General features: G+C 45.4%; 1 protein-coding gene across 6 annotated transcripts in view; it reads left to right on the top strand.

Moving 5' to 3' along the window:
* Positions 1–16819, top strand: part of LOC147423921 (midasin-like protein) — a 238227-nt gene that overhangs the window by 77062 nt on the left and 144346 nt on the right. For 4 of the 6 annotated variants that reach the window (XM_086500901.1, XM_086500903.1, XM_086500902.1 and 1 more), the window contains exons 14-21: positions 5785–5841; positions 5932–6111; positions 7453–7578; positions 7668–9530; positions 9614–9687; positions 9790–9985; positions 10063–10167; positions 10318–10614. In XM_086500901.1, coding sequence (XP_086357027.1) covers positions 5785–5841; positions 5932–6111; positions 7453–7578; positions 7668–9530; positions 9614–9687; positions 9790–9985; positions 10063–10167; positions 10318–10614 — 2898 coding nt within the window. The remainder of the gene's footprint in view (positions 1–5784; positions 5842–5931; positions 6112–7452; positions 7579–7667; positions 9531–9613; positions 9688–9789; positions 9986–10062; positions 10168–10317; positions 10615–16819) is intronic. The other 2 variants (XM_086500905.1, XM_086500904.1) reach the window with 2 other exon arrangements.

Raw genomic sequence — 16819 nt, 5'->3', positions numbered from 1 at the left:
AGTGCAAGGCAAGGTCGGCGAAGCTGGATAGACCGAACTAGCTTCAAGATTTGCACCTCACAGAGTGAGAATTCAGTTGAGGTCCCACCGTGATCGCCAAAATGAGAGCACCTGTAGCGCGGATAATGTGTCGTGCTCTCTATAGTGGGTGGTCCTGAGTGCAATGTGCGTGAAAATCTCACTCAAACAGACTGAATCTCCCTCAAACAGACTGAACAGAAAGGAAACAATAGACGTCAACAGAGCTCACAAAGACACAACAGCAGACCAGAACATATGACTCGACTATCTCAAAACATGATACAAACTTTGGCGTGGCAGCACACTCAGCTCCAGCCCAGGACTCACAGGTACAATGGGGTGTGGAGGCTCAGATGTGCAGGGATGGCGAAGACGTGCTCTGTGTATAGACTCATTGCTCTCGAGGACGATGCTGGACCAAAGGTGAAGCAGATAATGGACCAAAGGTGAAGAAGATAATCCCGATGACCAACCGCTACTACTCATATGTAACACCATAAAGGGCCACCAACGGCTCATAAATGTCAGCCATGTGGTGACCTGGCCAGTATGTCTGCTAGACCACCGTCGGTACCCTGCCACCACTGCCACGTGTCACTCCCAGCCCAGAGGGTCCGTCCAGTGTGAAACAGCCTAGACCTCTGTACTAACTGTGTCCTGTGAAAGTGACACTGTAGCTTGCTATAGTCATTGATCTTGACCCAACTGCTCGAGAGTGGACATTGGAGACTGTGGACTTGGGAGTGCTTTCCACTGGTACGAGTACAGTGGGATCCCGGAGAGTGGCTTTGGAGGGACCCTTTCTCTTCTGCAGACCACCCAGGTGTCCGTTTCTTTCAGTACACTGTTCGATTGGGACGTCACATACTGGCAGCAAAGAGAGAGGCTCGCCCTGCTGCAGCACCTCATTGGCAGGAGGAGGGTCTCACAGTTGAGTTCTTGCCAGCTTTTTGGGAGAGGTTGTGGGACTCCAGACAGCCGAGGCGAGTCACTTTGTCTCAGTGGTTGGTCGCACACAGAGCTACAGCAGTAGGGAGCTGGCTTGTGCATAGTGGTCTCTCGGCCGCATGCGTAGCTTGTGACCATCTTGTGGAGAGTTAGCGCCACTGTCTTTGGGACTGTCCCTTGGCATAGCAGGTGTGGCTTCGTGTTCTTCGGCTGATGCCTGCTCTCTCCACGGCTCGATAGTACACTTGCGGGGCAGCTGCTTGGTCCACTCTCACGGGCCCGGCACTTCAGTTTGAGCTATCTTCCACCAACAGGATGATTGTGATGCGGGGGGGTGCCCTACTCTCCAGCCTGCCACAGAGCTTACTCCAGAGGAGTGGTGCAGTGAGAGAGAGGAGTGCTGGGAGCTCATCAGTGGCCTGACACTCTGGTTCATCTGGCGGGCCTGTAGCTTCCGCATCTCTGAGGCTCGCCTTGTACCACGAGCAGAGACTGTTCGTGATCTTTGGTTAGAGCTGATCCACACTCTCAGAGGACAACTCGAGAGACTTCAGGGCAGCTCCGACCGCATGAGGGAGCGTAGAGAGGCCTTCCTTCGACTTTGGCGTGCTGGGCCTTGTTTCACCATGGTCCAGGGTGTACTCAGATGGCACTACTGTCCACCTGTGTGGCTTTTCCCTCCTCCCATTTCTTGATTTAGCCTCATTGTACATATGCTGTTTTTTCATTGGGAGAGTCTCCCCATCATGGTTGTTGTAGCCCTCTCTCGAAGAGGTGGTTGTAGCCCTATGGGTAGTTTCATTAACTAATAGAAGGATCTTTTTCTCGGAAAAAAAATTTATACAAATCTGTACAACTTCCACGTTAGCAGCCAGTGCAAATTCCGGGCGTTTGTAGACTGCCAATCAGCATGTCAGCGCGATTTGCGGACGGTCCGTATAGCTTGCCACGTCATCAGTTTTTACGTAAGTTTATTTTGTGTGTGGTGCTTTGTAGTAGGGCTACAGTGTCACAGGCACGGGATAGGCTGTTAGTTACAGTTGGGCTGGAGTTCACATTGGACGGACTTTCGTGCGGGCAGTGACACGTGGCAGGCATACGGGTGGTAGTCTAGCCGATGTGGGGTCAGATCACCACGACTATAGTTTGGACAAAGACTTAGCTGGATTGGGTTTTTGTCAGCAGTTGGTGGCTCTTTATGGTTGTATATATCCATAGCTATTTAGAGTTATTATCATGTCATCTACTTTGTATGGTCATTCGTCTTGAGTCTAGCATCTTGAGTTTATGCACAACACGTCTGCACCATCCCTGCACACTTCAACATCGACAGCCCCATTGTGCCCGTGAGTTCTAGGCTGGAGCTGATGTGCTGCCATGCCAGAGTCTGTACTGGTTTCTATGAGTTAGTCGAGTCCCATGTTGTTCAGGTATCGAGTCCTTTAAAGTACTATCATCGGAAGCGCCAACCCTTTTTGCCTAGGAGAAGTCCACCCCCGTTACCCCTACCTTCCTACGCAGCTACCTCTACTCCATCAACCAACTCTTCCCCTCCCATGTCACCTCCCCCAGTATAGTTCCCACCCACTGGTTTACATCAACCTCTTGAACAACAGGCTCAAGAGCAAATAGCTATGCAGGAGCTGACAAGTGTTCTGGCTAAAGTAAACATCAAGTTTTCGACTTTCAGAGGTCTTTCCATAGAGGTTGCAGATGACCATGCTAGGAGATTTTTATTCCTCTACAGGGGTCGTGGTCTCAACAGAGAAGTCGCCTACCTGGTACTCTTTCGATCAACCTTGGATGGCTTAGCAGATAAATGGTACAATCAGTTTGCTAAAAACCACTTTACAACTTGGGCCACATTAAGACAACAGTTTTGTGAAGCTTTCAGACCAAGGGACTGCCAGGAGAAGGTTCTGGATGAGTTGGCCAACTTGATGCTCCAGCCCAAAGAGACTTTTGCAGAACTCATGACTAGAACAAAGTCTCTAGTCGCCAAGTTTCCTCAGCAACGAGGTGAATTGATGGTCAAGAAATGGGTAGAGAAGACTCTTCCTAAGACTTCTCAGCAAAAACTCAGAGAGAGTCTCCGACCTGAAGCCACTGTGGAGGAGTATGTTGCTGCTGCTACTAGGATAGAAGGGGCAAGGAAGCTGTTTATCGACTCTCCTCAGGTAGAGATTGCCTCTGTAGTCTTGGCAAGTTCATTTGACCCCTGGACTTCTTTACGCAGGGAACTAGAAGCCCTAAAGTTACAGCGAGCTCTTCAAGAGGAGAGGTCATTCTCTCTTAGAAGCCTCCACTACACGAGGCTTCGGAAGAGATCAAGTGCGAGCTAGCAGAGCTCAGGTCTCAGGAGGAGACTAAGGCTATGGTTTGATGTAGCTCATGCCGCTCTTCAGGGCACCCTCCACATGAATGCCCACTTCGGGTTTATTGCCACTTCTGTGAAAATTTTGGACATGAGGACAAGGATTGTTACTACCTCAAGGGATTGCGAAAACTACAGCAAAGCCTTAGTCATCATACCCATACGGGGGATATCTGTAACGGGTGTCTTGATGCACTAAAACTACATTTCCAGGCAATCTCACCCAATTAGGAATATTCAGTGGTTTACACATTACAATGCAACATAGATGCTCACATATGCATGTTACAAGACACAACAAATGCCGCCGCTGAGCACTTCTCCCAGACAGACGGTCTTAGGCATGAAGCTACTCAACGACTTCCTCCCGACTCCCCCCGCAAAGAACCAAAAAAGGTACGAGCCATGAGCTTAGAGGACTAATACAATCAAATGCTTCCTAGGCCGCAGCCTGTGCTGCTTGGGGGATTCCCAGCATAGAACCAAATGCTCCCTAGATACCCAATGTGCGTCCTTCAAAGGTTTCCAACATACAACCAAATGCTCCCTAGACACCCGATCTGTGTCGTTCAGAGGCTCACAAAAAATATTTACACTCCTCCCAGGAAAAAATGAGACGAAGATATTCAGACATTATCAAGCACCAATTTTCTCTTTAGTATTCCTTAATGAACATGAACACTCCTCTCGGGAAAACGCGAGACGAAGATATTCAGACATTATCAAGCACCAATTTTCTCTTTAGTACTCCTTCCGGGAGTAAAATCGTAAATCATTGAAGCCAACATTAAACTAGAATCAAACAATTCTCAAGTTGACACCAAGACAGGTTCAAAACAGAGAACATCCATTTCAAACAAATTTCAAACAATATTCTCAAACAATTTCTCAAAGAGATTCTCAAACAAAGTTCAAAAAATGTCTAAATCAAACTCAAAAAGCATTTTCGGTGTATCTTGGTTAGTCGAGCTCGAAGAGAGGAGTGGCTTTCCATCCCGAGACCTGCATCAAAGTTACAGTTAGATTCCTTCCACAAGATTGTAGCCAACCGCAACATGGTCCATAAGCTCTTGAATGGTCGAAACTGGTTTGGACAGACAGTGTTCTCGTAGCGACGATGGCATGGCGATCACACTGGGCCTCCATGGTTGTCAGCTCGAGGAGAGACACCTGATGATAGATTTGGAGAAATTTCAAGTTGTAATCTGCTAGGGTTTCCGTGGCAAGCATTTTAGGATACTCCACTCTGCTAGAAATTGCACTTTGAAGGAAGATGTCAAATGTCGTGTAACTTCGGGCAAAAATTTTCTTGGAAGCTGGCCAAGTCCTTGGACTGTGCAGCTTGGTAGCTATAGACATCCACCACTACATGGCACTGTCTCTAAGAAAAAGTGGTGGCTCGAAAAATATTTGATTTTTCAGAGTAATTCCCCATGGCATAGATGCTGTCAAATTGTTGCAGAAACTGTAAAGCTTTCCTTGGATCTCTCTCCCGAAAAGCAAAAAAAATTTCTTGTGAAATCTGGAAGTGCCATCTTTCTTTGTCTGCTCTTGAAAGAACCGGTATGCTTTCAGAAAAGCACTCGAGTGTAGCTCTAATACCACTGTAACGGGAGGGCACCTTGTGCCAACGGAAAAGAATAGACTGAATTGACTTTAGACGCTTGAAAATAGTTGAATTGAAAGAGATGCACGGCATACAAGACCCGGAGTGGCGGCGTTCCACCCCAAGAGAGCACTGGCTCCAAACGATGGCACCCCCTTCAATATTTCTTTATATTGCTTCAACACGGTACAATGCATATGGCTCTGCTGTGCATTTGCCCGCGGTAGAATGTTAGAGAGAGAGAGAGCCCACAGTTCAATTTAAAGGCCCCAAGCCATCAAAAAGCAGTTTACATGAAAAGCATCAATCTCAAAAGCATCTAATATATTGCTTGATCGAGCAGTCCAGCTTGGTCGTTCGGGATGTCCAAGGCCTCCGAGATCTATGCATCGGTGGCATCCACATTTGAGGATACAGGGTATCATTGCTCGAAATAGGGTGAGACCTCCGGGGCTTTTCACCATGGAGGAGATTGATGCTATACTGCAGCGGCCTATGCAAGAGTTTTTGGGGTCCCCCCCGCCCGCCCGCCCGCCCGCCATTAGTGTGTTCTCCTGCTTGCCATACCCCCATTCTACAATTTGTAACAAGAGATTGTATCCACTTGCCTATCACTTCATTACCTTTCCTTCTAGGATTGTTTTAGGATATAGGATGTTCCCCTTTTCTTCTTTATCTCAGATGATTGCATCACATCTGATACGGTTGTAACTTTTGGTTTTATAGGTCATTTTGGGCTTTCGAAGACATGAATATATTGTTAATTTTCTGTTCTTGAAGTGTCTTTTTTGAATGGTACTTTGCCTGCTCATTGGAAGCTGACGTTTTGTGACAGATCATTTCAGGTGCAGTTCAAGTTGGGAGGGCATGCCTATCTGTTGATCATCCTAAGGTTTGACGAGTATTAACAAAGTGGAAGATAATATGCTGCAGTTTACCATTCTTGTTATGAGGTTGCATGTGATAAGAAACTCATTTACAGGCAAAAATGAGGTCTGGCCGGCCATTTGCTTATACGGGTCATGCTATGCGGAACTTGGAACGGATTGCTGTATGTGTCCAGCAGCGAGAACCAGTACTGTTGGTTGGAGAGACTGGAACAGGCAAGACAACCCTTGTGCAGCATCTAGCGGACCAGGTTGCTATGCCTCTGATTGTCATGGTAAGTGTTACAATCAATGTGGCCGTTTTGCACTGGCCATACAATGTCCGACCGTTTGTGACTTCAACAAGAGGGTCTTAAAAATTAAATAAAGATCAAGGGAAAGAAACCAACAACTACAACAGCCTTGTGACACACATTTACACACAGAATATATAGCCATTGAGTCTACAATGGTGCACACTTCTCTCTATGCCATTGTTGTTTCCATTCATGTCATTGCTATTTCATCATTTGTTATTGTGTTTCAATTGTACCATGTTATGTCCGAGTGAGGTTTTGTGCCCATTGCACTGAGAGAGACCTACCATAGAGCACTTAGCACGAGCATGAGCAAGACACATTTCTCTTCCTTAAGTGGAGGCATCATGAAATTGAAGAATTGATGAAAGTATTGTAGATATGGCAAACTTTGTCTAGGATGCCTCGAAAGCAAGCCTCGCAACTCGTTGATGAGAAAGTGTAGGTATTCATCAGATTCCATATTGTCCAGTTTTCAATTAATGGAGGACCAGTTGCTTGTTGGAAAACGGCTGATGCTTTGATGCCAGTGAAATCAGGAGGGCACCAGTGCCAACAGAAAATAGTGTTGAACATGATCTTTACACAACCAAAATGAATTTGCCAGACTACCACATATGAAGTGAAAGGGGAGATTTGAACAAACAACGAAGAAGAGATGTGAAGTGGCGTAGTTGCCCTCCCAGATGCATTGGCGCCTCAACTAGGTGCCTCTTGCAGTGTTTCTCTTTTACTTGCGATAATGTGTACAACTGGTGGGAGGAGCACTTGTCCAATCTCTGAGTAAAACATCTCGTCCTAGACACTTTTTAATAGGCTCTTGATGCAAATTCCAGCAAGGTGGCCAATTGCGAATAACGTCAAACCTTGGCCGCATCAATGCTAACAGCCTTAGCCAATACAATATGCCCCAAGAAGTGTATCTCCCACATAAGTGACTGGCTTTTTGTTTCATTGATCACCATTGTGTGTTCCCGAGGCTCGAGATGCTCTTGATTATCCACTTTGGACTCGGAGAAAACAATGATGTCTTTAAAGAATGTGCCCACATATTGCCAGTGTGCTTTAAGCATTCATTTGTTGAACCAACCAATCAAGTAAGACCAAACAAATTTTTTTCTCAACAATCATAATCGAGTATTCCGACAAAAAAACAATATGAACCATGAAGTGGTTACAGTTTGTCTACGTGCAAGAGGGAGGAGGTTGGTTGTAGGTGTCAGTCATATTTGTAACTGTGTTGTAAGTGGTTGATATATAACATCTATATTTAACAACTTTTTGGCCTGCCGATATAATGATTATTCCGATGACGAACAGAATTTGAGTCAGCAAAGCGACAGTGCAGATTTGATTGGTGGTTTCAAGCCAGTAGAAGCTCAGCAAGTGTGTGTGAAGCTGGTGAAGAGATTCAAGGAACTGTTTTGCCGCACATTTCCATCCCAGGTTGATTAACTTACCTGAATGATTATAACATTTTTTTCTTCTACCAGGACTAAAAAATATTTGAATCTTTTTTCATGAAAATTATACAGCACAACTCAGAGTACCTCACAAGAGTTCACCAGTTCGCAGAAAAGAGAAAATTGAAACAGTTGCTGAAAGCATTTAGAACAGCGGTTGCCAAAGTGGAAAGTTTGACCAGGCCTTCAAGCATGAGTAATGCAGAGGTGGGTGCTGCTGCACTTGGTGAGGACCAGCCCAGAGCCAAAAGAAAACGGCCCTTGACTAACGAGCTTAGAGATGGCTGGGACAAGTTTTTCTCAGAACTTGGTAAATGCGAGCAGCAAGTGTTGGCAGCTGAAAACAGCTTTGCTTTTGCTTTTATTGAAGGAGCGCTCGTCAGGGCCTTGAAACATGGTCATTGGATCTTGCTAGATGAATTGAACCTAGCACCCGTGGAGACTTTGGAAAGGCTTACAGGGGTTCTAGAAGGTGAGAATGGATCTCTAAACCTCACTGAGCGTGGTGATATCAAAGCAATTCAACGTCACCCCAATTTTCGAGTCTTTGCATGTATGAATCCTGCTACAGATGTTGGAAAACATGATCTTCCAATGTGTTTGAAAAGTCGTTTCACAGAGTTCTATGTGGATGAGATAAGGGGAGCAGATGATCTTCAATTGTTTGTGTTTCGATATTTGGAAGGCCTGATGCCAAATCCTCCAGTTGCTGCTATTGTTGATTTTTATCAACAAGCATTACTAGAGGCTGAGGTTCGACTATATGATAGTGCAAACCAAAAGCCAAGGTACAGCTTGCGATCACTGGCTAGGGCCCTTGAATACACGCAAGTTGCAATGCCTTTGTATGGGTTTGTAAGAGCCCTGTTTGATGGTGTCTGCATGACTTTTCTCACTCTTCTTGATCGCCCAAGCTCTGCTTTAATGGAAAATCTTATTCAAACCCACTTGATAAAGAAGCTAGGCCCTGATCTGACAAAAAAGGACCTACTGGCACGAGGGCCTGGGCAGCCAAGCGACAATCATATAGAATTTGAGCATTTTTGGCTGGAGAGAGGTAACTTTAATCCATCTGTGTCATCATTGGAGTTTACAAGAAGATATGTCTTAACAAAGACGATCAAGGAGCATCTTAAAAATGTGGCCAAGGCAGTTTTCATTCGAAAGTATCCTGTGCTTCTACAAGGTCCAACATCAAGTGGGAAGACGAGCTCAATTGAGTATCTTGCAACCATAACTAATCATCGCTTTGTTAGAATTAATAATCATGAACACACAGACTTACAGGAGTATCTTGGGACTTATGTTACCAGTCCACAAGGGAAGTTGGTCTTCCAGGAGGGTATTTTGGTTGAGGCTGTGAGGAATGGGTACTGGGTTGTTTTAGATGAGCTGAACCTGGCGCCATCAGAGGTCTTGGAAGCATTAAATCGCTTGTTGGATGATAACAGAGAGCTCTTTATACCTGAACTTCAGTTAGTGATTAAGCCACATCCTCACTTTATGCTCTTTGCCACACAGAACCCCCCTGGCTTGTATGGAGGCCGCAAAGTTTTGTCCCGTGCGTTTCGGAATCGTTTTCTTGAACTGCATGTAGATGACATTCCTGAGGATGAGCTGTGTATCATTTTAGAACAGCGTTGTGAGATTCCCAAAAGTTACGCGGAGAAGATGATAGCTGTTATGAAGGATCTTCAAAGAAACAGACAAGCAAGTCAGGCTTTTGCAGGAAAGCATGGTTTCATCACGGCGCGTGATTTATTCAAATGGGCAGACCGACACAGAAAATCTGGCGTGTCTTATGAGGATCTTGCAAGGATTGGCTATGTACTTCTTGCTGAAAGGTTGCGAGATGCGAATGAGAAGATTATTGTGCGCACATGCCTGGAAAAGAACTTGCGCACAAAAATTAACATGGAGACACTTTACTCTCAGGTAATCTAGTTTTCATTTCCCTTTAGGACACGGATTTGACTTTTATTTTGTTTATTTTATCTGAAACAAAATTATCACTGCAGTTGTCAGTGCAATCACACATTCAAGAAGTGAAGAGGCATTTGGTGTCAAAGGCAGGTGCAATGAATTTTGGAAAGTAAGTGTTCGTGGAGATAGAGAATTCTGGCTTAAGCTCCTTTACTTCATTGTTGTCCTAGATGATATTGCATTGTTTGATCAGTAGTGTTGTTATTCACAGGATTGTTTGGACAAAGAGTATGACTAGACTCTTTAGTCTTGTAGAGCAGTGCTACCAGCATAAAGAACCTGTTCTCTTGATAGGTGAGACAGGCTGTGGAAAAACAACAGTTTGCCAGCTGCTCTCTGTAGTCCATGAACGTTGTCTGCGCATTGTGAATTGCCATCAGCACACAGAGACCTCAGATTTCTTGGGGGTAACGCTTTTGTGACTATTTTCATGTATTAAGGGTTTTTTAGTCTCATTGAGAAAGGAAGTACTGGTAATTAACAGGGTTTTCGGCCTGTTCGTGAGAGAGAGAGCATTGTGGCACAATTTGAACAAATGCTCGGCAAGATCAATAGCTCTGAACTGTTTCGCGTTTATTGCTCAGATGAAGTAAGTATTGTTTTAACAAAAAAATGGTTTTTGAAGGTTGCTGGAAATATTTGCGGTCTCTGTTTATTTTGATTCTCTATGGTCTTACTTACCTTTGGTTTGTTTTTGATTATAATGATTATGTCCTTTTTGTATACTATGTTTTTGTAGCTACCACACAGCATAGAGTTTGCAGAGGATACAATGAAATCAATTCGCAAAGTGATTCGCACAGCGAAATCCATGGGGCAGTATGATGGGGAAGAGATGGAAGTGCTTGACCTAGAGCAATCTTTGCAGGAACTAGAAAGGCTTAAATCTGATTATCAAGCTCTCTTTGTTTGGCAAGATGGACCTCTGGTTGAAGCCATGCGAAGAGGAAATTTTTTCCTTGTTGATGAGATATCTCTGGCAGAGGACAGTGTCCTTGAACGGTTGAACAGCGTTCTAGAAGCAAAGCGCCTACTGGTAAAGCTATAATGCCAATTTACTAAGGTTCTGGGAGTCACAACACTTGAGTCTTTGGGCACACACCAACCTTAAATGTTGAATGCTTAGGTGCAGTACTCTGACATTGAAGCTTTGGAAGGGAAAGTTAATTGTATCGTGGTGTTTCTTTTTTGTTGGTGTTTGGTGGTTGCTTGCATTATTGCAAAGGAAGTTTTCTTTAGCAACCAGCACGTTACACTGATTGTGCTGAAGATTTATACATGTTGGATTGTAAAGTTGCAATAGATTTATTCGATTTAATATTAGCGAGGGAGTTCTACATGAACATATTTTCAGAGCTTTGAACGGTTTTATGAGGTTGTGAAAAGCTAGCATGAAGTTCTGGTTGGTCCTACGAGCACATAGAGCCCTTGGAGAGATCACAAAGCTAGAGGCGACATATGAAAACCCTCGCACGCCACAAACGGCAAGCTTTTGAGGAGGCACATGAGCTTGAGCTCTATCATCTATTCACCAGCCTTGATAGTGCGATAGTATGGCGTACTCTCAGAGAGCCCCGCCCGACCACACTCATTGAGGATCTGCAGACATGGCCACCTAAGCCACGACCTACGGGCTCCTCCTTTTTTGACTGCAATTATGGTGACGAAAACCATCCGTTGACTACAGCACGGTAGATCTACTGATCATACTGGACTACAAAGTGAGCACCTCATATACACAGCTGTAGCTGAGGTAATGTGTCGTGCTCTCTCTAGTGGGTTCTCCTTAGTGCAATGTGTGTGACATCTCACTCCATCAGTATGACAACACAGAAAACAGGGAACAACAGAGCAACAACACAGAGACATCAAAGTAGAACCTGATCATATTGGACTTGACTAACTCAAATAAACCCATACAGACTCTGGCATGGCAACACACAGCTCCAACGAAGAACTCATTGGTACAATGGAGTGTCAAGGCTCAGATGTGTGGGGCTGGTGCAAACGTGGTGTGTATACCTCAAGATGATAGTCTCTAGACTACGGACCAAACAAAGTAGATCATATCAATAACCCCAAACAGCTATGGATATATACAACCATAGAGAGCCACCAACGGCTTACAAATATCCAATCCAGCTAAGACTATCTCAAAACTGTGGTCGTGGTGGTCTGGCCCTGCATCGGCTAGACCACCACCCGTATGCTTGCCACGTGTCACTACCTAGGAAAAAGTCCGTCCATTGTGAACACCAGCCCAAGTGCAACTAACTATCTATCTAGTGCCTGTGACACTGTAACCCTGCTACAGCAACCGATACCATAGCCCTATTGATTCCACACTTCTTCAATGACGCTACGGTCGAGGGCTTTCTAAAGGAGTGGACTAGGCACACCATCGTGCCTATTCACAAATTTGGTGAGACCCTGGACCCAAGGAGCTATAGGACCATCATGATCGGTCATACTATGGTCAAGCTCTACGGGGCAATACTTGAGGCAGGGCTTAGTTCATATGGAGAGAGGGAGGGGTTGAGAGCCCTAGGCTAGGGAGGTTCAGACGAGGCTTCTCCACCATAGATCACTTCTGTCACAAACTACTGGCGTTTCAAGTGACTGAAGAACGGAGCCAACCTTCAGACCTAAACCCTAAGTGAAGAAGCAGAAGCAGGAGAAGAAGTTTTACCAACTTGCAAAGTCTTGCCGATTGGCTATTTATTGAAGAAGAGTTCCCACTAGCTTATGGGACTCCGTCTGATGGGGCTTAAGTGACCTAAAGGCATTACAATATAGCAAGACCACACATGCACACAAACTGATCTCTTGCGCAAAGATGATGACGTGGCACCTCTACGGACGCCCGCGAATTGCGTTGACAGCAGTGTAAAAGAGAAGGGGCGGAATACAACCCAAATGTTCTGAAACTGCGTTTTGGATGAGTCCCGAAACGGAATCAGGAACGGAACGCCGTTCCGGAACGGGGAGAACATGAGGTGGAACGGCGAAACGCGGGGCGGAACGGGCAAAAGTAGGCATTTGGGGGCAAAAAAGTAGGCTTTTGGGAGACAGATTTGGGGTCGTTAGAGTAACATATTTGGTGCAGTTTAAGGGAGGGGGTAGTTTTTGAGTTGTTTAGGAGTTTATTTGGGACTAAGGTGAATGGAGGTAGTTCAAGCCTTATTTTAGTCGATCGTTCCGATCCCGTTCCCGTTCCAGCCTCCCCTCCTCCTCCACGCTCCTGTCCCGTTCCGGGCCCTCCTATCCCCGTTCTCCGTTCCAGTTCCGGGTAACTATGGCTGAGAGTGCCACGTGGCAGCCTGTATGAATTCCTGTGTTTTACGTTGTTGCATGCTGACGTGGCAGTTGTTTGGATTTCCATGATTAGCGCTGAAGTGCTTTTGGAGGCCAAGTGCTTTTGATTTTGAAGCTTTTCATGTAAACTGTTTTTCATAGGCCAAGGACCTTTAAGTATGTGCAGAGGGCTCAGTCTCTGGCACTCTTCCGGGTGAAGGTGCAGAGCGCAAGTACAACATTGTATTGAGTTCAAGTAATATAAAGAAATACCGGAAGGGGCGCCAAGGGTTGGGGCCAGTGCTCTCTTGGGGTGGAACTCCGTCACTCCTGTCTTGTAACAAATTGGTCTCATAGGTCATTTTGGCCTTTTAAAGACGTTAATATAACATTTCATTTCATTTATTTCTTTCTTTCAGTATTTGAAGTGCTTAAAGTGTTTAGTCTGTTCTTTTTCGTTGGCACGTGGTGCCCGCCCTATTATAGTGGTACCAGAGCTTCAGGCGTGTGCTTTTTTGAAAGCATACCGGTTCTACCAAAGAGCAGACAGAGCAAGATGGCGCTTCCAAGTTTTTCATGGAATATTATTGGAAGAATCTTTGTGTCCTGAGCCCGGACTTATTAACCACTCTCACCCTTACTTCATGGTGCATCGGGCACACTCCCGTCTTCATTGCTCTGTCTTACAGGGCATAAGCCATAAAGATCACTTGCAAAGAAGGATCAAAGATTTTTGTTTTTCAAGCCGTTGTCTTTTGCTAGGGGCAGTGCCATGCAGTGGTGGATGTTTATAGCTACCAAGCCGCACACTCCAAGGACTTGGCAAGCTTTCAAAACTTTTTTTGCCCGAAGTTACATGCCTTTAGACATTTTCCTTCGGATTGCAGTTTCTAGCAGAGTGGGGTATCGTCAAAGTCTTGCCACACAAACCCTAGTAGCTTAAAACTTCAAATTTCTCAACATCTCTCAACAGGCGTCTCTTCTCGAACTGATAACCTTGGAGGTCAGTGTGATTGGTATATCTTGGGGCTACCATCACCGCCACTTGAACAGTGTCTCTCGAGGCTTGTTTCAGTGGTTCAAGAGCTTATGAACCATTATGCGGTCGGCTACAACGTTATGGAAGAAATCTAACCCTAATCTTGGTCCAGATTTTAGGATGAAAAGCTAGTTGTCTTTTCGAGCTCGACCGATATCGAGATTGCTTTTTAACTTTGAGTTCTGTTTGAGAACTTGTTTGGTGATCCTGTTTGGAATTTTTTTGAGATGGATGGTATTTGTTTTGAATCTGTCTTGGTGCCGATTTGAATTGTTTTGACTCTGGTTTCAATGGTTGGTGATTTACTCCCGAGTGGAGTAGTGAGAAATGATGTTTGAGAATGCTTGTACATACTTATGGCCCGGGCCCTTGTGGTTATTTGTGGGGGGATATTGAATGCTTGAAAGTGTTGTTTTTACTCATGACCTGGACCCTTGTGGTTATTTACGGGGTGAGTATTAGGAAGTCTGAGAAGTGGTTACTCTTAGCACCTCCAAATGATGCAGTCTGCGGTTTGGGGGGTGTTTTGTTGTAAAAGACCTCTCTATCTCCCGGCCTAGAACTTTTTAGGTTATGCGGAGGAGTGATGAGGGAGTTGTTGAACAACTCATGGCCCGGACCTGGATGGGAGTGTCTATCGGTGGCTTCATGCTTCTATGTCTTGTAAAATGCATATGTAAGCATTTGTGTTGCAGTTGTGGTGTTCCAACCACTGAATATTTCTTATTGGATGAGATTTTTCTGGGAAGCCAACGACCCAAGATATCAAGAGCTCGGATTTGGAATTGGACTCCTTATTGGATGAGATACTTCTGGGAAACCAACGACCGCAGATATCAAGAGCTTCAATCTGGAATGAGACTCCTTATTGGATGAGATACTTCTGGGAAGCCAACGACCAAAGAAATCAAGAGCTCCGATTTGGAATGAGAAAATTGATTGTCCCTCCGATTGTTCGTCGAAAATTTTGAGCTAACTTGAGTTGTTTTGCAGATACGCTGTAATGGCGGACGATTACTTATTTCAAGAAGGGGGGATGTTACAAACTGTTGACGTGTCAAGTCACTGAAGAACAGAGCTAGCTTTCAGATCTCAATTGAGGGGCTCAAACCCTAAGTGAAGAAGCAAAAGCAACAGAAGAAGTTTTACTAACTTGCAAAGTCTTGCCGATTGGCTATTTATTAAAGAAGAGTTCCCACCAACTTATGGGACTTCGTCCGATGGGGCCTAAGTGACCTAAAGGCATTAAAATAAAGCAAGACCACACACGCACACACACTCAATCTCTTGCGCAAAAGATGATGACGTGGCAGCTGTACGAATGCCCGCGATTTGCGCTAATAGTGCCATGTGGCTGTTTGTACGAATTTTCGTGTTTTACGTTGCTGCATGCTGACGTTACACTTGCACGGATTTCCATGATCAACGTTGAATTGCTTTTTGGAGGCCAAGTTCTTTTGAGTTTGAAGCTTTTCATGTAAAGTGCTTTCTATAGGCCAAGGGCCTTTGAATATGTGCAGAGGGCTCAGTCTCTGCCACTCTTCCGAGTGAAGGTGCAGAGCGCGAGTACCGACATTGTACTGAGTTCAAGCAATATAAAGAAATAGTGAAAGGGGCGCCAAGGGCTGGGGCTAGTGCTCTCTTGAGGTGGAACTCTGCCACTCCGGTCTCGTATGTCGTGTACTCTCTCCCATGTGATCTCGGGGTCCAAGGTGAGATCACATGGGCTATCCTTGCACTATATGAGACTGTGACAGGTAGAGTGGGCACACTTGAGGGGCTATCAGAGATTATTGAATCTAACATTGGAGTGAAACAGGGCTGTCCACTTTCTCCCACTCTTTTTGGCATGTATATTGACAGAGATGGAGAGAGGTGCATTGTTATTAGGGACTTGGATACCCTTGTTGTTGTATGCAGATGATCTCGTGCTCATTTCCGAATCAGCAGAAGCATTACAAAGCCAGCTGGATACATTGGAGAGAGATGCATTGTCTGTGAACCTCAGCAAGCCCAAGGTGATGATTTTTTATACCACGGCACAATGGGTGAGGGCATCAACACCAACGTTTCTCTGTGGTGAGGAGAAGGTGCAGCTGGCTGAGAATTACACTTACTTGGGGGTTGTTTTCACTGGACCCTCTTTCTTCATGAGAGAGGCAGCAACACTCTAGACTTACACGAGGATATGCAGCTCTAGCACGCTTGGAGCAGATGTGTTCACTAGTACAGTTCCAAGAGCCTCGTACTAAGTTGTGGTTGTTTGATACGCTGGTGACATCCACCCTATTGTATGGAGTTCAGATTTGGGGACTGAGTCTTGACCACCGCAAGCGGTCTGGAGAAACATCTGACGAGTGGAGAGGGATGGAGAAACCTCTTGTCGCTATGATCTCCAAGCTGATTCAATGCAAGGCAGCAGTGCCCCATGAGATTGTTAGGGCAGAACTGGCTGCTACTCTGATGGTGGTTGAGGCACTTACCAGGTCTGTTTTGTATGTACATGGATTGTTGGATCTGCCACCTCACCAATATGCTAGATTGGCCCTTGAATCATCCCGCCAACTAGCTTTGGGAGGTGACTCCAAATGCTGGTATGCACAGATGTGAGCATGGTTTCAGCTACATGGTTTCACCATGGACATGCTGTCACCTTTTCAATACTCCCTGGATGCACCATCGCTCGTATGGACTCGCCCGGAGATCAACAGGATAGTCAGACATGATCTCACAGAATTCGACACAGAGAGGACATGGTTGAGCCCCCCTCAAGAACTGGGAAAGAAGATGGCTTTTTATAGAGAGCATTTTCTTCACACTTCCGAGGATGGATGTCTTGTGGCCGGGAGACATGGATCCAGACCTCTCACATGGACTCCGCTCAGTGATAGGTCAGCTCCGCACCTCC

Source organism: Adiantum capillus-veneris, chromosome 26 (assembly GCF_014529385.1).
Source record: "Adiantum capillus-veneris isolate H3 chromosome 26, ASM1452938v2, whole genome shotgun sequence".
Lineage (NCBI taxonomy): Eukaryota > Viridiplantae > Streptophyta > Polypodiopsida > Polypodiales > Pteridaceae > Adiantum > Adiantum capillus-veneris.
This window is presented reverse-complemented; position numbering and strand designations above follow the sequence as displayed.